General features: G+C 39.4%; 1 protein-coding gene across 1 annotated transcript in view; it reads left to right on the top strand.

Annotated features, from left to right (window-relative positions):
• Positions 1–27,583, top strand: part of LOC122992315 (diacylglycerol kinase beta) — a 108,563-nt gene that overhangs the window by 31,148 nt on the left and 49,832 nt on the right. The window contains exons 4-18 of the mRNA XM_044366078.1: positions 3,559–3,709; positions 7,163–7,426; positions 9,074–9,226; positions 9,696–9,745; positions 10,129–10,203; positions 11,327–11,446; positions 13,134–13,251; positions 13,621–13,709; positions 14,506–14,622; positions 15,832–15,930; positions 17,405–17,515; positions 17,614–17,687; positions 20,138–20,212; positions 24,355–24,440; positions 25,179–25,268. Coding sequence (XP_044222013.1) covers positions 3,559–3,709; positions 7,163–7,426; positions 9,074–9,226; positions 9,696–9,745; positions 10,129–10,203; positions 11,327–11,446; positions 13,134–13,251; positions 13,621–13,709; positions 14,506–14,622; positions 15,832–15,930; positions 17,405–17,515; positions 17,614–17,687; positions 20,138–20,212; positions 24,355–24,440; positions 25,179–25,268 — 1,672 coding nt within the window. The remainder of the gene's footprint in view (positions 1–3,558; positions 3,710–7,162; positions 7,427–9,073; positions 9,227–9,695; positions 9,746–10,128; positions 10,204–11,326; positions 11,447–13,133; positions 13,252–13,620; positions 13,710–14,505; positions 14,623–15,831; positions 15,931–17,404; positions 17,516–17,613; positions 17,688–20,137; positions 20,213–24,354; positions 24,441–25,178; positions 25,269–27,583) is intronic.

Genomic DNA, 27,583 nt, shown 5'->3' with positions numbered 1-27,583 from the left:
TTAAGAAGATCCATGTGAATTTATAAAAATGTTCTATAAAAAAAGTTATTTGCAGCACAAACACTATTTCTTTGACAAAGTTTGGTGATGATCTGCAGCTTTCTCTCTATTTTTTTTCTATTTTGTGAAGCATTTTTTGACTTATCCCTTGTGCAAGAGGATCAAGTCCGCAATAAACTAAAATTAACAGTGTCTTTTTGCAGCAGAAATCAACTTTTGGATCAGTGAGACATAAAATCTTCCTTTTAATAAGCTATATTTAGCACACCAAGGATCCCAGGTTCACATCCCCCTTTGTTCATGCCTGGCTTAGTCCTTCTCGAACGTGCAAGGTGGCTCATCACCAATGACATCCTCATTTTTTCAGCCTGATAACTTTGTACTTTAGATGAACAGATCTACTCTGCCAATCTGTGATTGAGACAGGACGTTAGCCTCCGTGGTCCTACCTTTTAATGCCAAAAGAAAGTCAATCAAATCATTCTGGCAGCCCTTCTGAAATGAAAAAGATTAAATGAACCATGTAAATGTGCCATAGCTGCCCTTGGGACATATTTACAGATTGGCAGCCTTGAATGTGAGCCCGCTCAAAAGGAAAATAATCGTTGGTTAGACTTTAGGGTAAACGTGTTTTCTTCAGGGACGAGATTTTCCAAAAATCCATCTGGGTGTACTTACTTTCAAGGCCATCTATCAAAATATCAACACAGCATTTTGTGGTTTTATATCCAGTATATCTGAATATGTATGTGAGAACAGTTCTGTGTGTGTATGTGTGTGTGTGTGTGTGTGTGTGTGTGTGTGGGTGTGTGTGTGTGTGTGTGACAGAGAGAGAGAGAGACATGCACTAATATGAATGTGTGTGTTTTCTATGGCTTGTGTGCACATTTGTCTGAACTTGCCGTGCTACACGATGCGCAGCAAATTAAAGTCTCGTGGTTTGTTTGGCCAAATAAGGAGAGGAGAGTGATATGAATAATGTCTGGGGAGCTTTGGGAGCTCTCAGGGTTAGGTCAACAGTGTTGAGCTGCAGGAGGATCCTCATCACGGTGTGTTCTTCTGTGATGGGCGTCAGTTGCAACAACTCCAAACCCACCGAACAAAAGCATATTAGAAGCATATTTCCACACTAAGGCTTGACGTGCGAAAGGGATCAGCTTTACTTTGTCCTATTTTGGTGTGAACTAAATGTTCCCTGAGAGGGAAGGGGTTTAGTTTGCCCATACAGCTTTATTATGTTTGCTAAGTTTATTTGCATTTACTTTCACCAGATTTATTTAAAACCCGAGAGGAAATCTTAACCACATAGAATGCATCAAGCACTGATTTGGCAAACATAAATGACACTAATGTGCTTCTTCTGGGAGCATATATAAAACAAATCGTTTAACCAGACTGACATGAGAATACAGTTTATTTATTTAGGGCAAAGGAGAGTTCAGGCTTACTTACGTGTAAGGATATTTTCTGAGCGCAGTAGTTCATTCAGTTCATGCTGCAGTACGACCATGTGGTCAGTCATCACGTCATGTAGTGTCAACATTTTGGATTTATTGAGAGTTAAAAATAGTGAGCAGGCCTTAAATAAGGTCCTGGATGCTGGTGGTGGTGGAGAGATGGAAAGACAACAGGAAGATAATGAGAGTAGTTTGGGATGTGGCCTCAGAAATATAGAGACATGAACTGATAGTTAAATGGCAAAACTTGCAGAAACAAACGACAAATTGCATAGATTCCAAGGTTCAATATATTCATCAAAAGAAAAAGAATTATAAAGTGCTCCCATCCTGATCAACCAACTCTGATTACAGAAGACACAAATATACTTAAAATAACACTGTAAATAAGAACATTAAACTATATTCTACAATAAAAATCTGTTAAAAACGTTAAAAATGGGAATAAAATGTTAAGATCAGAGAGGGACATGTTTAGATTGTATAATCTGGTGACCACTTATAGCAGAGGTTTTGACTTGAAATAGCAGGAAAAGCACTGGTGTAATCACAGTATTAAAGCTCAATGTCACAGTAACATATTACTACTACACTAAGTGTTGTAGTTGACTCCCACAGGATGTAATGAAGGATTTAGCTTCATGTAAGACTTGTCTGTTATGTGATGTAACGAAGGATTTAGCTTCATTTAAGACTTGTCTGTCATGTCTGGTGTTCTGCTGCACAGGGAGTTTGTTTTTCTTTTTCTTTACAATGAACAGAAAACTATTGAATTTCTGCATGTATTTTTCAGTCTATTGTGATTTGAGCATTACATCCTTCTTCTTGTTACTGTCCAATGTCATCAGAAATGAAACAGAATATAAGAGTTTTAATGGTTGCTCTGTTTATTTTAGGCGTGTAGGTAAGTGATGCGGCAGCATGCACAATGCCAGGACTGAATGGAATACAACCATCATTAGTTACACCTTTATTTGATCAAAAATCTGCCAGAACAGGCTAATTTAAAGTCTGTACTTCTGCATCATACCGCATACTCATGTTTATTTGATTAATCGCTTTTAATCTGAATTCTGAGTATGTGGTCAAGACTTCCTTCAGGGATTTGAAGTGGTTGAATTGTTCAACCAGATAGCTTCAAGCTTTTCAGATTATGGATGAGTATATTTGAGCGAGTGTGGCACAATAAGTCTCTGCAGAAATGAGGAGCAGTCAGCCTGGTCTACACGCTTACCGCATATAGCTAACCCCTTCTCTTCTTCTACCCACTCCTCCCTCACTCCTTCCTCCTCCTTCTCCTCTTCATTGTTCCAACTGTTAAACAGCAGCAAGACGTTCTCAACCAAGTAAGCCTAAGCCCGGTGGGCTCTGCATGCTGTGTGGTGTCTGTGTCAGCAGACTGCATGTGCATTCTGTCCACTAACATAACATAACCCCGCCTTATCCGCTACAGATGGTGAAGAGGAAAAGGCCAGAGTTCATGGGGTTGTTGAGTTGAGTTCAGTGCCACTATATATCTATCACATGCCTCTGTGAGTGGCAGCTGAGGGAGGGGCAGGGGTTTGCTGGATGTAAATGGTCGGACCATTAACAACATACATTTCTGTATTCAGCACTGCAACTCAGAAATGTTGATGAAACATGTTTTTCTGTCTGTATGGTACATTGTACATACATTGTTTTTTTTCTTTTAAGTCATCAGGCCTCCAAGTACCAAGGTTTTTATCTGGAAGCAGCTTCCAGCACCTCCATTCTGCCCTTTCTAACCTTAGAGACATATTCTGTGCTGGTCAGCTGGCTGGTCTGACAGACTTTGTGATTATGACATTTTACTGACCTTCAAGCCTGAGCAGAGAATGTTTTCACATTAGTGGCTTAAACCCATATTTTCATTAAGCTGCTATTTTTATAAAAGCCATGCCAAACAAAGCTGCAGACCTTCACACAGGGCACTTCAACTTGAGCTGAAAAATCCATCACATTTTTCCTCTTTACTCATTTTTGTAACAAATTACTTGTCCATCTGTGATTTGATGTGAACTTCATTTACATGTACTTCACTGGTTCTGTTAACCTGCCTTTCCTTTTCTGTCCTATGCAGCCCATTGACTATGAGGGCTTCCAGCTCTTCATGGCCACTTATCTGGAGAATGACATCCCAGAAGAACTGTGTCAGCACCTCTTCACCTCCTTCAAGAGCAAGACAGGAGGCTGCTCTCCTGATCAGTCTCGTGCAGGAACGAGCTTACTGGGTAGGTTGTTTTTGTATTTTTGCAGGCAATGATGAGCAACACTGATCACGTAATTTAATTCATAATCTATGAAATTTTTGTCTAAATTCTTTTTGGTTTCTTACAACACACCAGTGAACGTTTCCTCAGGTGTTTATAGGCCTTTTAACACTGACACATGAAGGAGCACAGAAAGACAGACATCTTCGGGGCATTGTAGGTCTTCACTGTGACAGCACTGTGCTATGTGCAGTATCCTAACTGTGCGTACATCCCAGTTCCTTTATTTGATCGCTCCTAACTCGATGACCAGACATCATGAGGGACGTTCCAATTCCCTTATTTCTGCTCTGAGGAGCGAGAAGGGATCCCTGAGGAGTCTTGAGCGAGAACACACAAGAGCAGCCTTCGCGGAAGTCTTTTACCATACCGACACATCCCTTTTTTGGAAATCTGCTAGTGATTGGACGCTGCAGTTGATCATACTACTCCGATACATCATCATAGATTTATATCAGGTCAAATAACACAACCAAATCTCAAGTTTTAGATTTTATTTGTTTTCTGACACACAATTATTGGATCTGTGTTAAAAATAGGTCTGGTTAACAAAGGAACCATAAAAAACTTTCTTCAATCATTAGAAAGATGTTTCTTTTCATGATCTGTTATCTTTCCTTTTAATCTGCATTATGAATAATATGATGATGTGTGTTGGATAGAAACTATAGTTTGATGTGAGATACATTTACATAATTTTCACTTTCCCTAAAACATTTGGGCTTGTAAATCAAATCTTTACAGTTTATAAGACATCCTAATCTTAACCTGCATTATTAAATAATGAATTTACAATCAGAATATAAATAAATGCAGATGCAAAAACGCATTCTGCTAGAAATGGTTCATGTGCATTCAGCATGAGCAGTGAGCATTTACACACTGTGGTTTCTCCACAGTCCTCAGAAAAAAAGTACAAGAGCTGTGAAATTTATGGATTGGAAAATGGATTTAATTAATGTGCAGATGCAGTTTATTCCAAACCATCAAAAGTAACCACAGAGCTCTTAAAGCCGACTGACAGCTGATCCAGATGTGCTGCCATCTTCAGAAACAGACGTCGCTTCAGGTGATGGTTCAGAGGAAAGAAAGTCTCCTTCGCTTCAATCGTGTTTCCTTGTTTCCTCTATCCTTGCATCTTCAATGAGAGGGACTAAGATGCAAGGAAAAGACGTAAGTGAGGGAAAGTGAGGAGAATCGGGATGTGCCATGTGTCTGCGTCCACTCTTCCATGTGAATGCTGCGTGGGCTCTGCCTGTCTGCTCCTCACTGCCGAGCAGCTGAGGGGACAGATGGACTGTTGAGTTAGAAATCTATTTCTGTGGTCTAATGCTTGTGAAAGTAAGATGCAACAAGTGTAGTGAGGCGAAATGTGAGTGACAGCTTGAGAGTCCTAATGTCTCTGTTAGCTTTGTTTGTGATGTCCGGAGTTTGACCCCATCCGGTGACATCGTTTACAGCCGTCCCACTCACTCTGTGTGCCATCATTCAAGACTGTCTGAACTGTAAATTAACTAATAGCTGCAGTCATATTTGCATACGTGCATAGACGGGTGTGTTATTTTTGGATGATGACAGAAGAGCTTCAGTCAGATCAGTCTTTACTTGTTTTCCACTCAGACTGTAAAGCCTCTAATATACTTGCTTTTAACTATGCTTTTGCATGATGGGTACCCCATATATCCTGTGTTCCTTTGGAGTGTTAGCTGTGTTTGTCCTCAGAAATGACCTCTACACATCCGCAAGATACAATTAAGCACATGAATAGTGGGGGTTAAGGTTAGTGAGTTTATCAGGATGTGATGTAAGGTCAAAGGAAGACAAAGACTGAACAAATGATAACAGTGCTGCCATGTTTAGTTATATTCACATTGTGCAAAATGGTAATGAAGATATTCATGTTTTGGCCAGGGATTATTCACCCCTGATCTTTCCCTAGCACACATACTTTTTAATTCACCAGACACACACAATTAATTCAGCTGGTACTGTAGTGTACAGGCTGTAATGTTCTGTAATTTTCCCTTGAATCCCCTGTTTCAAAGCTTTTTCTTTGGGCTTTGGCACACAAATGTGTGAATAATGCCGCTCACGTCACAGCTGTTAGTCTACACATATCGTGATGGTAAAAAGCAAATATATCACACAGGACATGTGACTGTGTATGAAGAATCCCCCCTTTAGGATTTTGCAAAAACACATTCAAAGCTTGACAGCAAAACACACCGGGGAGTTCACTGGCTGGTGTGGATTCTGCTGCTGCTTCAAAGTGTGCTTGGGATCAAGTTCCTCAAGGGGAGACAACTGATACAGCCTGCACTGCCACCTGGTGGTAGACTTGAAATACATAACTAGTGGTCAAATTATTTAAAATCTTCCAATGTATTTTATAAATGTTTTATTAATGGATTTATTCATACATTTTTCAACTGGTATCATGAGGCCACAATGTCAGAAGCTCCCAGTCAAAGGAAGCAGATAAAATATTACCTCCAATTATGCTGTTTGAACAAGTATAGGGAATGCCTCACTATGCTTTATATGCTTCTTTCTGTCTTTTGTCTCTTTAATCACTTCCTCCGGTCCCATGGTATATAATAGAAGCCTCTATTTGGTCCACTGATGATGTAGAAAAACATTAGCTTTCTGCTCTTGACACTAATCAGAGGATCCAAAATAAGGTTGTTATTCTGGTGTGCTCACTTACTGTAATTCAGCTTGCCTCCTAATAATTTTCTGCCCACAAAGTTCTTTAAATCTTGCAGCCACACAGTAATTGTCTGTTCTTAAATAGTATATATACAGGCAATACACAATACTCTTTCTTGCCTAATTTCTCCACTGATGTTCACTCACACCTGCTGCGTCTGCCGCTGTCTTTTTTTTTTTTTTTCCTTGAAATGTTGACTGACTGCAGAAGCCCGTTCCATTGACGCAGGCATCTCTATTCAGACCGAAGTGGCCTGTGCCCCCATTACAGGTACCAGAGCGGGCCGACTAGCCCGGTGATGTCGTCTTAATGGGACAAGAGTCCTGCTGGCTATAACCTCCTGCTCCCTTGTCCGTGTGCTCTTGTTGTGTTGATGTGAGTTCATGGTATTTTGCCTGTGGATAAGTGGATGACTTGATGGTATTTTGGCTTTGTGAAGTATTTTGTAAGGTTTTGACGTAACTGCTTCCTGTCTCTCAATGCATCCTGAGTTTCTTGTAAATGGGTTGATGTTGTGAAGTTGTATTCCTTTATGTTGCTCCTTACAATGAAGCGATACTTAAATTTACCAATCCTTTTTGCATCTAACATTCCCTTCCTCTCATTCTCAACTATATCCGTAATTTCTATTTGACTAACTCTTTCCCTCCTTTCTCTCTTTATCTCTTTTCCCTGTCTGTCCTGTCCGGTTTCGGTTCAAAAAGGGATGAACGGGAAAAGCATCCTGTCTGCAATGGGTCGACACACGCCGGAGCACTCCAGCGTGATGAGCACAGCAGGCTCAGGAGCCACCACCTCTCCTTGTTCATCTCGCTCCTCATCGCAGCATTCAGGGACCGGGACCCACACACCTGGGGGGCCCCACCGTTCACCTTGCACCCAGATCCAAACCTCTGACAGCAGCAGCAATGCCCTGACCCCCAATGCTGCTCCTGCCAGGTCCCCAGTCTCCCCCAAACTTTCACCAGGTGAGACCATGTACACTGAGACAAGATGGACTGCACATGGTTAGGTTTACTTCTCAGTGGTACTTTGACAGGCTCTTATCACTCTTATAATGGCCCAGTATGGCAGACTTATAAAGTATCTGTTTTTACCGCCAAAAATCAATACTGGGAATGATGATGACTGTTTTTAAGTGTCAGGAAACCAAGACTTATCAAGAGCTGAGCATCTAGTCTCATTTACTGTGGGGGTGTAATGGTACAGTTAGATTATAGGTTGGTACGATACATGATACAGCATTCACCAGTAGATGTGCTCATAGTATCTTTAACAAAAATGGAATGAAAGCATGGAGTTATTTCAAAAAATAGCTATTTCTATCTATCTATCTACTTTAAGCAGAAAATTCTTACTTTGTAAAACTAGTTTCTCTTGACCTTGAAAACAGCAGTTTGACAAAATATTTCTCATCACAATACCATCTTAGTTGTGGTTTTTCAGTTTTCAGCCACATTTCATGGTCTTCTTCAGCAAATATTGCTCAGTTTTCAGGGAGATGGCTTAGTTATCATTGAAGATGGAGATGGCTATTATGAAATTTCAAAAACCTAATAGTTTTCTTATTCTAATCTAATTTTGAATTTTCAATGAAATGTAGCTATTATTTTGTACAAAAGCAATAGAATCTCTTTCATTAAAAAAAAAACTTTATAAGACTAAACTTAAGAATAAAAACCTCCAGATGAGAGTCTAAAAAGAAAATGCAAAAAGAAAAAGAAAATGCAAATATCTGAACAGGGTTGGAGTAACAGTATTTTAAACACCCCAATTTAAGCATCTTCTCAAACTGATTTTAGATCTGTGGAGTAGCTCAAGGACATTTTTTAAGAATATAAGCTTGATAACATTTGAGGCAGCAGTTGAGAACTCAGTAGTTCTCAGTATTAATAGATATCATGTAATTGAACCTGCTGACATTCATTCACATTTTGTATTGCAGTATTTGAGCCGCAGTATATTGTCACAGCCCTACAGTCTTAAATGAAGAAAAATATTTTGTGGAATCTGAGTGGGGCCTTACATTGCTGTACCAATGTCCCTAGCAAACATTTCATTATTGGGCATTAAACCAGTGGTTAGCGAAGTAAATCTAATAAAAGTTCCTGCTGGCTGGAAACAGTGCAACTGCAGATGATGTTGCAAGATAAAGTGAGGACATCTATGTGAGAAAGGTCTCCTGATGTTTGTTCCATATTTAGAAGCAACACGAGTAAAGGTAATATAATAAGAGGTTTGTTTTTGCCTTTTTTTTTTTTTTTTTTACTGTGCTGTATTTTTTAGACTCGTTCCCTCTAGGTGCTGCTAATCCATTTATGGCTTTCCAGATTGGTTATCCCTGTCACATGATTTGATATTGTTTTGTCTGCATCACCATCCTCTGTCTGTACTCTGTGTAGTGTTTTGTCAACCTGTTCTCCACTGCTCTGTTTTGTCTCTACCTGTTGTGGATAGATCACTTCTGTAAAACTGTCAAACTAATACGTTAATGCTTAATTTACTGTTGACTGTCTGCTTTTCCTTTCATTAATTCCACCAGAGGAACCACAGCGGAGTAGAAAGAATGATGGGTGCTGTGAGTAGCTTTGAACACTTGTGTTGTACGTCCACAGAGAGAAGCCACTCTGACAAGCGTTTATCACTGCGGAGGAGTCCGTCACCCCAGAAGGGCCCCCCCCTGCCGTCGCCCCAGGTGGTCTTCCTCAAGGACATCGTCTGCTACCTTTCCCTGCTTGAGAGGGGGATGCCGGAGGACAAGCTGGAGTGTGAGTGACAGGGATGGGGGATGCAGGCGGAGGGTCAGCTCCTCTCAGGGGGGCGTGGAGTGGGAGCAGCTGTCGTTTGCAATGTGTATGTGTGTGCTCAGGCCACTAATACCGCTGGTCTCAGTAGCATGTCAGCTCAAGTTGACAGCAAGCGTAATAAGGCTGTTCCTTCCTCTTCTGGCTGCCTCCCCAGGGCCATAGACATGGTGATTACACCTCCCACATGGGGCAGGTCAGTAACATGCTTAAGCCCTGCTGTGCCCAATCTACTTCTTTAGTGTCTAAGGCTATATTGGTGCACACTGACAAGGCTAATCTCTTCTAACTGGTCCCCATGCCCCGGTACAGAAGCAGCATGCTTGGCCATCTGGAGGGAGTCCAAGAAGGAATGTTACAGCTTCACAGAACTACTAATTATCTGATGGTATCTGAGTCATCATGGGATCTCTGTTCTCTCATTCCCCTCTAGTCATGTTCCGGTTGTACGACACAGATGGCAATGGGGTTCTGGACAGCTCGGTGAGTGGATTCTGTCTCTCCCCTTTCTCCCTCCCCTTCCCTTCATCTTTCCCTCTCTGTGTTTTGTCTCTACCTTTGCCCTTTGCACACAGCAGCTCCAAGAATAGTAACTTGTACACTCAGTGACAGCAGTTGTGTTTACATGAGATCATTTGTAATGGTTCCGTTCAGTTTAATATTAGCCATGTGCTGAAGTGATCACATAAACAGAGAAGCTCTTCTGTGAATATGTTGTACATTATATGCAGGGAATTCCATGTAGACTTCATTACGATTTATTTACATTGCAAGCAGGAGTATTTTAACATTTCAGTCATCCATGTTTGAAATGTATGAGGAGTGATGATTGTGGCAGAGGGTAAATGGATGTCTTTCTTTTGTAGGAGCTGGATCGCATCATCAATCAGATGGTGCATGTGGCAGAGTATCTGGAGTGGGATTCAACAGAACTACGACCGGTGAGTGAAAACACTCTCAACTGCAGTTGAATCTGAATCAATCAACCAAAAAACATCATCATTTGCTGACTTGTATGCCAGCTGAAACCTCACCAACCACTAAACTTAACCCTAAGATGATTTTAGAGTTCCAAAAGGTAGAAAATTGCTTTTGTAGCAAAGTGCTACAAGGACAAATGCCTGGCCTATTAGAGGAAAGCACCCGTATTTAGGACTACAGTTTATGAAGAAAATGACTCACAAAATAAGAAATATGCAGGATACATTTGAAAAAAAGATTGATTCTGGGGGACATAAAATTATAATTATATTGCATAGAGAAAAAGGTTATGTGTCAGCTTTTCAACCCTCTGCAAATGGTCAGATGGTCTTTACTTTATGTTCTGTGTCTAGCTATAACTTCCTGTTATTCTGTTGGTATGAGGTACCAGTTAAATATGTGTCTATATAAATGACATAGCTATAGTTTTTATATGTATCTGTAGTTAAATGTATGTAATATCATACTTTTTATTTTCTCAATCAGCTCATTTAACATGCTTTTTTGTTTTGTTTTGTTTTTTAAGTTAAGTTGCGCTTTACCTTTTCTGCGTGGATTACTTACATGTCAGAAATTGTTGAAATTGGAAACAGCATTTATAAAAACCGCTTTGAAAAAATTAAGAATTAAAAAAAGAATTTAGGATCTCCTTATGATCATTCAGGAGCATTTTGCAGTTTTGACATCTACAAGAAAAACTAAAACTGGTGAAACTGAAAACACAATTTTTGCACATTTTATCTGTATGGAAGAATTTTCCACTGTCATAATGGATTTTTATTCACAGCGAGCCCTTTAATCAAACCAAACCATGACCTGATTGTATCGTATCATCACAACCCTACCATTATAATTATTTCAAAGCTGACCGTAAAGTTTGTAAATCTATGTGTCTATTTATAAGTGTATCTGGTGAAGGTTTATCGGTTTGTTTTTAGCTCCTATATGTTGACCTCATGGAAATTTAACAGAATTCATAATAATATTAAAAGTACTTGTTTTGAAGCTGCTAACTGCCTACAACTTCTCTTTTCTGTGTAAACATACTGTGGTTTTAAGGAGTATGTATCTCTGCCACTTTAGATACTGAAGGAGATGATGGAAGAGATCGACTACGACCGAGATGGGACAGTCACACTGGAAGAGTGGATCAGAGGAGGACTCACCACTATCCCTTTACTGGTCCTGCTGGGCATGGATACGGTGTGTGTGTGTGTGTGTGTGTGTGTGCATTTGCATGGTTTCACTTCACACAGCAGTTTGACTTTTGATGATTAATATGATTCTTGTGCTTTATGTCATTCTTCTCTGTTGTTTTGTTTTGTTTTTTTGACATCTTTAGCATTAAGCACTCATTAACTGGTGTTTTTTTTGAGGTTATGGGGTTCTATAGGTGCCATTTTCTTGGTCTGTGTAACCATGGTCACTATCGCTCATGGTACTATAAGTGTTGTTACACTTAAGTGTTACTGCTGGAAGTTTGAAACGTTATATACAAAACATACTTTCTCTGAGCCACAGAGTTTTTGTACATCACATGTGCAGTATCAGCTTTCATGAACTGCGTATTAGAACTTGAATGATACAGGATTTTTGAGGCTGATACCAATATCGATCATTAAGTGGTAAAAAAAAAAAAAGTCATATTGATATATTGTCCATTGTTTTGTTTTTTAGCATGAATATAAACAAACAAAAGAATCCCTTAAACATAATTGTTAAAAAATTGTGACCCCGACACGTACTGAGTTGGAGATTTCACAGTCAGAAAACAGATGTGTCAGTGCTCTCTGCTGGACAAACTTTACAATGGTGACAATTCCTCTTTTCTGTGCTGCAATTTATTGTTAATAATAGTACATATACTGATATAATGTATCAGTCAGTATCTAATATGCATACTGATTGATTGATTGATTGATTGATTGATTGATTGATTGATTTTATGGATTATTACACACACACACACACACACACACACACACACACACACACACACACACACAAATCCAAGGGATAACATGTTAAAGTGAAAACAAAACACTCATTTTCAACATGTTCCCAAGATGTTAAAAGACAAAGAAACATAAAGAAGCATTCAACATAAAAACTAAACAACACAATCTGATATTCAAAAACACATCACCATTATTTAAGAAATAAAAAATTATAACTCCCCACATCAAAACAAGGACAGCTAAAGTTACAATCATTAACAGTCATTGCATATAAATCTGTGACCCTGTTCCATAAAAAAGTCCTACCCTGACTTTTATAAGCCCCTCTCATTTTTAACAACTTGATGCGTAGCAGAAGGCTGTTCCACAACATGGCGGCAGTGTAACAAAGGATCTTCTGGCTACTTCACTTGAGGCACTTAACATGAACACACACCGGCGCTGGTGTTATAGTTATGCTGAGTATCATTGTTATCTGAGAACACAAGTATTGAGGAGCATACCCATTGTTAATATTGTACATATTCTGTTGTTCTACTCTGAGCTGTACTGGCAGCAGTCCTACCTTTCTGAATTCATTGCTACCATCATGAATTTGAGGGGATATATTTCATAAATACCGAATAATATTATTTTGCATCACTTGCAGTTTGTTCGTGAGTTTAGCTGTCAAACCACTGTACTAAGCAGAACACACACAATCATAATGCATCAATGATGACACAAGACAACATGTCATACTGTAGGTTGTTGGACTATTATGTGAGTTACTTCTAGTCACAACTAAAGTTCACAACGGTTGGGTCAGTGTAACTTTGAGAATCCTCTTTACTGTTTGTAGCAACAATCATCACCAAAATCCTTGAAAGAAAAGTGTCCCGCTAAAAGGTTGATTTCCACACTTCACCTGCCCTTTGTTGTCCCCCCTTTAGAATGTACAGGAAGATGGGCAGCATGTTTGGCGTCTGAAGCACTTCAATAAACCAGCCTACTGTAACTACTGCCATACCATGCTGCTTGGAGTTCGCAAGCAGGGCCTCTGCTGCTCCTGTAAGTCTCCATGTCTCCCTTCTCTCCATTTGTCTGCCATGGTGTGTTTTTCTGTCTGTTTACATCTCCATGTCTCCAGTTTTTCTGCTCGTATGACTTCCCCTTCTTGCCAATTTCCGTCATTACCTCTTTGTTTGTTCCTGCATCGTAATCTGTGTCTGACTCAAGTTGAGGTTGTTTGTTGTGCCTGAGTGCCTCTGAGTCATTTTTTTTTTTCATTAAAAACATTAACAATGTTGTATATTAATGTGGCACCCTTGGCTGTGCTGATTTGTAATATAAAGGATGTTGTGGTAAGAACTGGACCAACATCATCCAAGTCAACTTCAGAAGCTAATAAGAGCATGTTTCTCATTCTATTTCCTTCAGTATGCAAGTACACAGTGCACGAACGCTGTGTGTCCAAAGACATCGCTGCCTGCATCAGCACCTACGCCAAGTCACGTAGGCACACCAACGTGAGTACAAACACGATGCGATAAAAGGCTTCATTCTACAGTACACATGAAATGCCGTGCTGATAACATGGACTGATGCTGCAGGGTAATGAGACAGGAACACTGACCAGTCTGTTTGACAGATTCCCACTGGCTCATGGTCCTGTTTAACAGAACAGTAAGGATCATGGGATGCACTGGGAGGTCATGGAGGGCTTCTTATCTGGTTAACATCCTTTGTAATTTAGCATTGACGCAATTAGGAGGTCTAGAATGATTTCTCTGGCTCAGTGGTTGTTCTCTGGCTCAGGTCACATGCTGATTACAGCCTGGTCTGGGTTATGAACAAAACTCACTGTCAGGCCTCTGGCTAAACCTCACATCCATCAATGATTTGAGCCTGGTAGGGCCAAAACAATAGCCTATTAATGATGAGTCAATCATCAGAACAATCTTGATAACTGATTACTCTTTCAAGTCATTTATCAAGTAAAAATGCCAAACATTTCTTAAAAATGTGGGGATTTACTGCTTTCATTGTTTTATATCCTCGTTAATTGAATATCTTTGTCTTTTGGACTGTTACCCAGTCAAAGCAAGCTATTTGAAGGAATAAACTTTTGCTGTTTGAGCTTTCATTAGCATTTTCCACAACATGTTTATAACAGTGATAACTGCATTATTCATTTTGTGAAATAAAATAGAACAAATCCTAAATTGTGTTTGCATCGCTTATGAGAAATTTCTAACTTTGTGACTTTTAAAAAATCAAATAGTAATAATTCCTTACATTTCTCTTCTCTCTCTTGCACTCCAGGCTATGCAGCATGTATGGATGGAGGGTAACTCTCCTACCAAGTGCGACCGCTGTCACAGAAGCATCAAGGGTTACCAGGGCCTAACGGGCCTGCACTGTGTGTGGTGTCAGATCACTGTGAGTTTCCTGTTGCATATAGACACAGATGAACACTATACTCTGCAGTAAAGTGTCTTTTTTATCAGAGTAATCACCTCTTCTTTAACATAAAAGCATTGTATGCAGTATGGAAATATGAAATAATGTATTCATTTTAGTAATATTATGCTATTTACTTCATATTGTAACCTTTCTTAGTGCATGTTGCACTGAAATGGTTTATGTAGGTTGGCTTACATTCACTCCATTAAGACGTTAACCATAACAATTACATGCAACCCCAACCCTAACCCTAACCCTAACCCTAACCCTAACCCTAACCCTAACCCTAATGCTAACCCTAACCCCTAACACTAACCCTAAAGAAAAATGAAGAGGCCAAATAATTTGATTCACATGCAGTAAGGGAAGTCAGGGAACCTTGATGAAAAAACTGGATGATAACTGTGAACCAGCTTGTCTCTGATAGTAGGGACACACCTGTAGGATATTTTGGGAGAGAGGGTAGCTGTCTAAAAACGCTGCTGCAGATGGAAACCTCTTGAATTTTTAAAACTTTAATGCCTTATATCCAGTATATCCAGGTTTGAATGAAGAAATAGATTATAAACCCTTTTTTATAAACAACCTTCTTAATTGTACCTATTGATGGGACTGTATACTCTTGAGTGATACGGCATGATTTCTATGTTCATTATTTATTTATTGTTTTCATTTTAAACAATCCGGTTTTAATATTTCCACCCTGATGAAGACCCTGTGGGGTCAACACTAGTCAGAGGTTTAACCAGTATGCCCGACTAAATGCAGGCTTTCAATATAACTTCTCTCTTTGCTCTGCTTTCTGAAGGAATGTTTTCTTTTCTGTGAACTAAAATGTAATGGTTTACTTTTTAGGGAGCAGCTTCCACCATGTAACAGCGTGCTTAATAGAGGTCACACACACTTAGCAGTGCTTTTTAAATCCACTAGATGTCATCACTGACTTGGATTTCCCTCAATATCAATGCTGCTGTTAAAACTCTCAGGTTCACAGAGCATGTGTTCTCATTCCAGCATGAAAAATATCTGTCATAAAAATGACAAACAAATACATTTTTGATTGACACTGTTTGGCCTGTCAAGCGGTCATATATCCTTTCTGTAGTGTTTCATACTGCTACACTCAGTCTCACAGATGGATAACGCCCACAGTTCTTATGTTTCTGCCTCTCTTCTCTCTCATAGCTCCATAACAAGTGTGCATCTAATGTGAAGCCAGAGTGTGATGGAGGAGCCTTGAGGGACCACACTCTGTTGCCCTCATACATCTGCCCTGTTGTCTTGGTGAGAATGTTGTTTTTCTCTGCTGTCCAACACTATGTACAACACAGACAATGGAGGGATAGTTTAATCTCTTATAATATCATTCACCAGAAAATATATATAAAATCATGTGTGAGTTCATTCAGTAGAAAGCTAAATACTGAATTACTGCTTGCAGGCTAGTAGTAGCACAATTAATAGGCTTAAAAGCTTGCTGTAAAAAGTTTATAGGTTCTTCATAGTTTATGGATAGACAGGAGAGAAGTGGGTGATACTCCAGGAGTGAGTTGAAAAGTTTCCATGGATTTTGTGATTCCCCTGCTTTGCCATGACAATTCGTCGCCGTTGATTCATCCAAACTCCATGAATCTAAGCTGACCACAACTGCTGTTCTTTAGTGAGGAAATTTTGTGCAGCAACCTTTCTAGCCCACATGTTATGATTATCTAGTACTCAAAAGGTAGACTTATGTGAAGCATCGCTTTAATGGTAGTTAATGGTAGAGTATATCCAACTGTATGGAGACTCTCACCTGTGTGTTTTTGGAGAAAGTGGTAATTAGTACCTCTGATGGCAAAGTAGTAAATGAAGGTTGTTCAGTTGATCAACATTGCCCACTGTGGTTGTTGGAGGCTAAGTTGGAAGCACTGCAGCCATGGATGAAACCTGGTGGCTGTTATGATAAAACACTAAACTGTGAGTGTATTTTCCTCTTTGCAGCAACTGGCACCTTTACTTTGTCAGCCCTGTCTCCTACACTACTAATATGATTTACCACAATATAATTACTGGATAAGGGAGAATGTCTGGATGTCTGTATGAGCACATTTACACCTTGTATTGACATGTGATCTGCATCTAGCTATCGTATCTGGATGAGGAGGAATGTATGGTAAGGCAAGGCGTAAATGCACTCAGAACGCTTTGTATCGCATTATGATCTCAGCCAGGTGCAAATGCAGTCCATACAGAAAATCAAACCAGCAACTTGAAAGGTCTTTTCCTGCTTGCTTAAGTAAGCCTGGTAAAACCTGCAAGTTGTAGCTTGTGCTAGTAGCTGTAAGTCTTCCCTCACAAAAGATCTATCACACCCATCTAGGCACTAGTTCCTTTGACCAAGGCGTACTTGTTTGTCGACTTGTTTGTCCGAACACAATGTGGGTCATTATCCAGATAATGTATCCAGATACAGATCACATGTAAATACCAGGTGTAAATGGGGTCTATGTCTGGATGGATGACTGAGCTGGCAGTATTAGTGACATGTTGCCATTCAACAGCTTTCATCTAACAAATCATGTCAGACCTATGTCTACCAAACACCTGCCTCAATTTCACACTCAGTAATGATTCTATTTTTGGGCTTGTCATCTGACTTCTTAATTTCCCTCACAAATACCTCATTGACAAGCTGATTCATATGCATATCCATTTTCACTGTGGGCATTTCATACATTAATACAAGGCCCATGCACCTGTCTTCCTCCTTTCACAGGACCGTCATTCTGTGGTGAAGCGTGGTGAGGGGGAGTCGCCACCCAGCACCAGCCCTGATGACACCAATCAGATTTTCAAATTCTCCCCAGGAGATGGACAAGCTCTGCAGGTATGTCATCCAGGAGCTATGTATCCTGTATGTTGTTAAAGTGACCAAACAAAGCTGGTTAGCAGATGCCTGACTCCATTTCTCCTTCCTGTATCCAGATCACCCCTCTCCCAGGTACTCATCCGCTCCTGGTCCTGGTCAATCCCAAGAGTGGAGGGAGACAGGGGGAGCGGTAAGTTGCTGCCACCCAAGGGCCCTCTACTGTGGTTAGTTGGCCCGCTCTAGTTTTTTTAGTGCTTATTACAATATCATTTGTGTATAGAAATTATATATTCAAGTTGATGACAGCCATTTGACTTCAAATAAACACTTTGAAAACTAATTATTTTTAAGTCAAGGAAAAGTAAGAATCATCACTTTTTGGGTTTTAATTTTTCTAAATAAAATATAGTAATTAAGTGGATTATTAGTGGCTTTGGGTTTTTTGAGGGGATTGGTAAAAAAAAAAAAAAAAAGTGAAATCTTAAAAACGAGATAGGTCAATCAATTGTTTTTTTTCCCATATGTAGATAATTTAGGATGAAATAGAAAAACAAAAAGCTAACTTTATATCTTAAAAGTTCATTTCCACTTTCTAAATGCCTTATATAGGTTTTTGCTTTCTTTTCATTAATCATGTCAATTTAAGCTTTTGCATTTAGCATTTGATTTAAGCTTTCTGCACTTACATTTCAGGAGTTTAAATTTCACTTTTCATTTACAGTATCTAATATCATTTCTCAGTTTCTTTTTCACTTAAACATTTAATTATGGTTGGATTAGCACAATATAATCACAGTTTATTTGCCTTTTTTTTCTTTTAATATTCTTGTTTTCCTTTTATTGAATTTGAATTATGGGTGAAACTATCTCCATTAATTCAACCAAATTTTTTAGCCATTAATTTATAGTTATCCATTTTGGGGGTCTTTGGTGAATGATCAGCGAGCAGCCCATTTGTTTTCTCCTCACTTATCTCCTCACTTTTTATTAACTGAAGCATTTTCTCAGCTGTGCTCAAGCGGACTACTTTAGTGGAAACCGCAATGATCAGTGCCTTCTTGCAGCAGGAAACAGAACTTTTGTGGTGCGAGCCCTAAAGATAATTTCTATATTAAGTATAGTATCTTTGTCTAGTGGCTGTAGTGAGGAAGTCAACTGCGGGATCACATATGAGGACTTATCATAATTAGTCCCTTTGGATACACAGATATACTGTAGTATGCTTAAATGACACTATTATTTAGCTCGAAATTACAGCACACTTCAGGAAACTGATTTCTGTGTCACAGGCCACCAGAGTTTCGAAACCTCCCTGCTGTCATTCTGAACACTGTTATTTAAAGATGAAGAAGGCTACACATGCTGTAAATAAATGTCTTCATTGTTGCTTTGCTCCCCACCTACCACACAACAAAGACCAATCATACCCTGTTGCTCTGCTTCAGCTTGACACATCACCATAGCAACACACTCTTTATTACCATTAGAAAGGAAATTATTCTCTATTAATAGACATTACATTACTTGTGAACAGGAAACAAGAGGCTATTCTATTGCTATTTCTGTCTGTGTGAAAAGCTAAGTGAGGTTTTGCTTTCAATTTTATAAATTGTTCAATTCAGTTGATGACTGAACCAACTTACCAGAAGTTGTATAAGCATCTACATACAAATGCTATAATTTTTAAACTGATTTTACATAATCAGCTGACTGATTCAAATTTATCAATCCCTCATGTACCTTTGTGTGTAGATTTGCAGTACACAAGTCTGTAGCACCTATCTGTCAATTTATTCTAGTAGTCTAATGATATACACTGACTAGCCTCCTGTTGAATATTAAGAGTATATTAGAAGCCTGTACAATTGCCTGAAAAAAGAAATGTATGAAAATCATTGTGGGGGCTTCAGTGAGTATTTTATGTAACTATCACAAGGTTACAGGAAACTGCTGTGTCGACGTGAAGCTCCCTAATACACTGACAGTTTATGAGAGCAAAAAGATCATAGATAGGAGAACGCAAAGCATGCAAACTGAAACTCTCCAGTTCTTCATCTCTCTTTTGTGATATGCTTCTTCTTCCTGAAATGATTATTTCTGTACATGTCAGATAGAACCACAGCACCACTGTAGAACAGATTATTTAAAATGGTGTATGTGGGATGCACAGAGGCCACTTCACATGTATTCAGTAAAGCTATATGATGCTTACACTAAGTGAGATATCCAAACCCAAAACCCCAAGATTTTTATGGCTGTACCATTATTGAAATATAATTTTATACACGCATCCCTGAAATTCTACCTTACTTATTTAAAGATAAATACTTACTTGGTATCTTTGGAAAATTTGGGATATTTTTAGAATTTAATAATATATTAGTATTATTATTAACTATATAAGTAATATAGTTCAGTTCAGGCACTGTTTGGCTGCAAAGTTTGGAGAGATGGACACATAGGGCAGAGATTAAGAGGTTAAGATACTTACATTTTCAGTTCTGCTAACATATAGATGAACACTCCATCATAACCTAGAATATTCAGGTTCAGCAATTGCTGGTCAGAGTACTCCATATACTCTCACTGTGTATCTGATTATTTCAGTCATTCTCTTTTTCTGTCTCCTCCTTCTTTCAGGGTACTGAGGAAGTTCAGGTACCTATTAAACCCCAGGCAGGTGTACAGTTTGGACCAAGGTGGACCCATGGTTGGGTAAGTCTGCTTCAGTCATCTCTTTGTTGGCTTCTTCTTTTAAAGGGGATATTAAACATGGCCAAAGTATCAAATAATGAGGTAAACTTATGTAGAAGTAATCCTTGTCAGCAAAAGGCACCAGCTCCAGACTGCTCTGAATGCTTGGTTTCCAACGTTTTTTCTACTTTCAGCCCGAGCTGACGTCGGCTTGTGATGGATTTCTTTATACAGACATCTGCTCCACGTACAGTACGCGAGTTCACTGCTCTGCTCCGTTAACATTATGGCTTTTTTCCATTGTTTTGGGGATAGTCACACTGAGCCATGACTCGAGTTGAGCTGGCATGCTGTGAGTGTTTTTCCATTACACAGCAGGGCAAAGCAAAATAAGTTGTTTACCTGTTGGAGGTGTGCTGGTCATCAGCTCTTCATCAAACATTATTATCACTGTTGCTGTTTCCGCTTGTGCTATTCCTCCCTGCATTATTTCTAACTGATCTGCTTAACAAAGAGTAACCAAATATCTACATATTGTGTTGTGTCGACTGATTTTTGCGCTGTTTACAAAGCTCTGCTAATTCAGTGAGGAACATGTTAATTTCCTGTAAATTCTTCACAATAAAAGTCTCCTGTTATTTGGTCATTCAAAAGATTTTGATATGAGGCGGTAAAGCAGGAAATGTGGAGTTTGCATCGGCGGTAACTTAACACAACTCTGATATAGCTGCCCCTCAGCAGGCCTCTGGAAAGCTGGCCAATCAGAACAGAGTGGGCTCATCAGGAGGGGGGCCTTAAAGAGACAGGAGCTAAGACTGCCTGTTAGAGACAGATGCTGAACTGAGGTGCTGCATAAAGGGTCAGTGTAAGATAAATAAGGAGTTTTTTGAACTATGGATCACACAAAGCTGCTCTAGTGGAGTCCCAGAGTAAAAAATATAGAGCTGGATATGACATGAGCATAGTAGGTCCCCACATTGTTTATAGTGTAGGTCTCAGCAGTCAGAGTTGTCAGGTAAATATGAGGATGACATACTTTTGTTTTCAACCAGAACATGATGGGGACATTTCAGAACATAAAGGGAGCTTCGTAATGTTAAATATAAAAAAATATGATCAAACAAATATTAATATTTCACTTTTAAACCCCATTTGGGCAGGATTTATTACTTGTTAAGTGATGTTAATATATCATCCCATTCAGAGCCCCTACATGTAGCTGTGCTTTTGGCATGCTTGTATGTTCACATGTACCTCTGAGAGCTGCTGCTGCTGATTGTCACAGGATTTTCCTGTGGAATATTGCTGGCTGTGTCTTCTTAAATCACTCCCTATTTACTGTATAGTACCCTATATTTAGCCTCCTCAATTTTTTGTGTTTGAATTCTAAATGTGAAATTTATGCATTATATAGTGCCCTCAAAAATAAGGTGCTGACCATGAACCCAACCAGGGACCTTTGTTGCATCTAAGATTATGGAAACTTCTGACTGTCTTTTATTGGATAAAAGAATGACATATTTAAAGCTACCATTTATTTTAAAAACAGTAAATACATGTGTGCTAGTAATTTATTATACAGTGACTTTACGCTGCATCAGGAGTTTCAACATCATGAATATAAAGTACTTACTTACTCACTTCTCAGTCTGACTTGTGCTGTCAGACCACCTCCTCCCTTCATGTCAAACTAACCTGCTGTGGAGGTCAGTGAAGGGGAATGGGAACACTGCATTATTGCCATGTTGTGCATTTGACCTCTTGACACACACACACACACACACACGCACACACACACACACACACACTTGCTCATACGTCAGAGCTGAGCACTGCTTGTACTTTGAAATGAATACTGTTATGCCTTCTGTCCATTCATGGGAAAAAATGCCCTACACAGCACAAGAGGCGTAAATGCTTTACCTTGAAGGTGAAGCACTCCACTCAGCATCCTTTCACTTCCATTTGTGTGAGTCTCTGTCCTCCCTTGTCTGTTTCTCTCTCTCTCTCTCTCTCTCTCTCTCTCTATCTATCTCTCTCTCTCGCTAGTCACGACAAGCAGATCTGCTGCCCTCGAGAACCAATTGTAGGAAAAGCGACCCAATGACGCACTCAGGTCTTAGGGGAGAATGCTGTAGATACATGTGGTGTCAAACACAAGACTAGATTAGAAAAGATCACAGTATCATGATCTGAGGCTAAACCTGATGGAATTTTATTTTTTGTAACATTATTACTATTAAGATCATAGGTCAAAATATTGTAATATGTATCACTTTAGCTCATCTTTAGCCTTTTTAATGATGCCTTTTTTATTGCATTCATAATAAAACATTTTCAGTACCCTCCTCAGTACGGTATCTGAGGTTGAGAACATTTTGTTGTGATTGGGACTTGGGGTAATTATGTAATTATTAATAAAAAAAAAGCTTCTGTGTCGTGCTCCACTTCATCTTTTTAAGTGCTTATTGTCTATTATTCCATTAACACATGTCTGAGCACAGGGGTCTCTTCATATCTAAAATGAGGTGATGTAATATTGTTATTGCTGAGCAGGAGGTGAGTTGTGCTGGTGCTGCTAAGAGGGGGACAGGGGCTCTACAGTATGCACAAGTGAATATAAACACATGCATACAAATAAACACACAGGACTGAATGAAGGTCTCTTGTCACATAGAGGGTTAACCCAATCTCAGCTGACACCAACTGTTACCATGGCTCCCTAGCAACAGGATCAGCAGGCTTTGAGGTGAGAGGCAGCTTACTCTGAGTAATTTGTTTAGGGAATGCAATTAGCTCACTGCACTTTCAGCCATTACAAACATTGTTTCAGACCTTCCATTAATGTAAACCTCCATTTGGCTCTTTGTTGATGCATATGTTTCTCCTAAGCTGTCATACATAAAGCATAGCCACAAACAGTCAGGATTAGGCGGCTTAATTAAAATTTTATGCTGACATAGAAGGGATACACAGCTCCACGTTGTGGAAATATCCTCAATGTGGTTGCATATTGGTGTATTTCCCCTGCATGGCCATTGGAGAGGGCTGTCTGCTCCGTGACTTCTGCATCATCTGACCTGATCCAGAAATAATCCACCACCACCTACTTTCATTTGTGTAGAGACCATTAAGGCCAGAAAACAAGATCAGAGCAAAAACTGAGAAGGCTATTTAAGACTTAAGGAAGATGCAAGTAAGGAATAAGTCTAGTAACAACATTTTTATTATTTTCAACAAATTCTTTGAAAAGACCAAAACCATGAATCAGTTGATCTGTTTCTCAATACTTCTTGATTTCCCTAACTTGCCTGTGGGACTCAGCTCCATGCCCATTGGGAGTAAAGAGTGCATTTATTGGGGACTTTTCAGTCGCTTATCAATAGACATTTGCTCCTCTATTTAAAACTTACAGCAGCAGGACGGTGTATGTGGGATTGACTCAATATAAACTACAATGCCTGTGTTCATTGTAGTGAGGGAACATGTCACTAAGTGAAACAGCAGCAGTGGCTCAATGATGTGTTTTTGGACTATGAATATAACATAAAGTACTAAGATATATCAGGCTTTGGCAATACACGAAATTCTTGTTAGTGTGATCAATTAATTATTAGTTTTAGTCTTTTAACAGGATTTGATGACAATAGTGTTGAGTGAGCTTGTTATTATTCAGAACAAATCGGCTACGGTTTATTGGCTGTCACTGTGCAGGACCAGGTGATTGGTGTAAAAGGGGTTGCTGCCCTGTATGCAGCTGTCTCATGACGGAGAGAGATGAAAGCCACTTTCGACACCTTTGTCCCAACACACATTAAAGGTTCCTTTGAAGGGCACGCACTCTGTGACCACTCTGTGACTATGGTTTCTAGGGAAAGGAGTGGAGTGAACACAGCTGGAGAGAGCACACACTTTGATTAAACTCTCTCTCTCTTTCTCTCTCTGTGTCTCTCTCCTCATCAGCCTTTCTGTTCAGTTCATTAAATCATTCAGAGCTTAGAAAATCCCTGTCTCAACTGTTACAAAATCCAATCAAAGGATTTATCACCTACAAATAGCATTCTTAATACACATTGACATTGAGGAGATTTGTGCAGAAAAAGGCCAAACAATACATTTATTAAGTGCTCGGTTCTGCATTTCTTGATCTTCTGTCCTCCTAGGCTCAACTTTTTCCACGATGTCCCTGATTTCCGGGTGCTTGCCTGTGGAGGAGATGGCACTGTGGGCTGGATCCTAGACTGTATAGGTACACAGATTCTATCCTCTAGAGTAATGACTTGAGTATCACAAAATTAGTCATAATAGAATGCTGACTGCAGTATGAACCATCTCAAACACCTGTTTTTCAAGGTTAAATCAAGTTTATTACAACTTGGATCTTGTATTTTCATAATCTGGCTATTGTTTCTGTTGATTGTAATACTACTGCACTTAATTTAATTGCTGAGATCTGGGAACTGAAAAGAGCCTGTCGGAGCAACAAATTCAAGTAGTCAGGAGATCAGACAGGTTGTAAATAAACCCCCAGACTGGCCAAACTGTTTTTTCCCAGAAAAACGAAGGTAGACAGTGATCTTTCTACCCAAACTGTCTGTTGTAAACATCGATTTACAGACAAACTTCTTTGACCTGTGATACTTGCCGTAATCATGCACACAGTTTTCCTGTGCAATTAGGGGTTTTTATCAACATTTGTTTTTTAAGTGATTTAAACTGTTGGCTAGTTTACGACCTGTCTGATTGTCTGACTGCTTGTGTTACTGTCCCATTGCATGTCATTGTAGTGATGTCACCACAGAGTTTAGCAATTAACTTGATAAGTACAATGTTGTCATAACCAATAGAAACAATGGATGCCGCTTTTAAAGTAAGGTCCTAGTATTTCAGAATTTTCCTTTAATTCATCAGCTGACTTAAAAAAAAAACTGTGACCAAAGATATAAGAGATATAAAGAGATTGATCTGTCTGTCTTTGCCTTTGTAGATAAGGCCAACTTTGCCAGGCACCCTCCAGTTGCTATCCTCCCTCTGGGAACAGGGAACGACCTGGCACGCTGCTTACGCTGGGGAGGAGGTGAGACTCTCGCTCAATCATCTTTGTCTGTGTAATCTTTCACAGAACGTCTGTGCCTGCATAGATTGTGAAATTAAAGTTAACCAGACCAGCACAGCCCAGTTAATTTTCATTATCTTCACACAACTATGTTCAGTGACCCACAACACACTCTCCCTTCAGTTGCTTAATAAAGTAATTTGTGTCTTTTCTATACTTGTGTGCTGCACAATCTGATTACCTTCTGTCTTAAATGACAAACCATCTAGTAGAGAAACAGTAGACAGTAACTTAAATCCTCCACGTTCCAGTACTCCTCTTAAATCCCACTGACAACGGGTCATGGTAGCCCACTTGTTACAAACTTTATTCAAAGCTTCCAAACTCATTTTTAATTCTAGTTGAGATTCCCAAATCTCCAAAGATACCAACAATATCAGAAGGGAGTTTGGGAAACTGTATAAAGTGACATCTAGAATATATCCATTTGATGGAATGATGCAGCCATGAAACAACACAGAGTCTTGTTTTTCATACAGTGCAAACATCATATAGTTTAAATAAGGAGCTGGGAAAAGTCTTACAAAATATGTAATGTCAGACAGAGTTGAAAAAGAATTTTAAAACCTTAAAGATACTTAAGGGGAAATTAAAAAAGGAAAACTGGATGTTAAGGGGTTTAAACTGAAAAATTACACAGGATGGGAAACTCTGGATAATGAGTCCTGACCAAGGGCAGAACACTCATTTACAGATTTCTTCTTATCATCTAGTGTTAGAGGAAAAAGATAAAGAAATCTGACTGGTACAGTTCAGCTTTGGGCAATTTATCTCCACTGACAAGCTGGCTGATGGTTGGACTAACAGATATTTTAAGGGTGATTGGTTCAGTAGAGACAGAACAGACTTAAAATGGATAGTTGATCAAGTTGACAGCAGTTTAATCAGTGTTAAGGTTAATTTCAGTGCTCAAAGAATGACTGTAGTTTCAGGAAGGCTCTCAGTTGAATACTGGAATACAAAAGGCAGCCAAGTACGTCTGTGTTTTTAGGAAATGAAAACTGAGGAAAGTGGGAACGCTTATGGGACAAATTAAAAACTGTTAATATGCAAAGCACTTGTGTTGTAAATCCTTTGCCAGTCATTGATTTGTTGCAGTACTTTGGGGCAGTAATTAGAATGGCTGGTTATGACGGTTTGATTGTTGCTGCTTGGAAGACCAGCAGAGCACTTACCCAGGCTAACGAATATTTGGTTAATAAGCTGCTAGTTTTAGAGGGTTTTCGGAAATTTGTTGAATAGATTTTCTTTCCCAGAAATGAACACTGACGTAGGAGCTGGAGTCTCTGCAGCCACTTCACTTGATGAAAAGTGTAAGCAAGGCTGGTCGGCATGGCTATAGGAATGACAATAGCAGCTGGTCAGTTGGTTGGTTCAGTCTGAAATATATCAACGAACACTTGGTGAATTGTCATTTGTACATGCATTTGTTACAAGAATGACTGGCAGTTTGGTTTCTTGCGTGTCTACGGCCAGTTGGTTCCCTAACACAAAGTGTGTGGTTGGAAATTACGGCTGGCTTGCAGTGGGATTTGTGTGGGGCTTACCTCCGATCAACAACAGCAGCTAGCTCCAACCGAAAGCTCCCCACGAGAGTGAGTAGACAGTTCTTGTTAGAGTTTTTTTTGTTGGCAGTGGTTGGTCCCAGAGCAAAACAAAGCTGGGGGTAGTCAGCTTGCAAGTCTCACAGCTAAAGACAAAAAGTTATTCCGGTGTCAAGTCTCTCACTCTCATGGCAGAGAAGCAGATACTTTTAGCCACTTTTAGCAAATTACTGCATTCATTTAAGAAACAAAGTATTAAATTAGGTCTATTTGTGTTATCAATACGAGGGAGACAAATTGCCATAGTCTGAGCTCCGACTTTATTGAACTTCTTCCTGTTCACATCTAGCAGGAGTGCGTCACCCTCCATAGGACACACCTACATATAACATAGTCATTACCACAATATTAGCCATTGTCATCTGTAGATTTGAGACTGTGAAACTATTCAAGGGCATTTTGTGGTACACGTGTATAATGCACAACATAGCCTAAATATGTGTATGAATGAGCACACATTCAGGATAAAATCTGGTGATGGACCCAGGGGGAATCATGTGAAATATAATAAAAATAAAATTGGTGTCATATCTTAAGCGTACCAATATGTCAGAGTATGGCGGTATTTATTAATGTGCTGATGACACTGTTGGAACATACTTCCATCTCTGATCACTATCAAGATGCCTTACTGCCAAAAATAGGCTGTCAGCGGCTGAACAAAACCAGAGG

This window comes from Thunnus albacares, chromosome 11 (genome assembly GCF_914725855.1).
Source record: "Thunnus albacares chromosome 11, fThuAlb1.1, whole genome shotgun sequence".
In the NCBI taxonomy this organism is placed as follows: Eukaryota; Metazoa; Chordata; class Actinopteri; order Scombriformes; family Scombridae; genus Thunnus; species Thunnus albacares.
The sequence above is the reverse complement of the archived record's forward strand: the minus strand, read 5'-3'. Positions and strand labels throughout refer to the sequence as shown.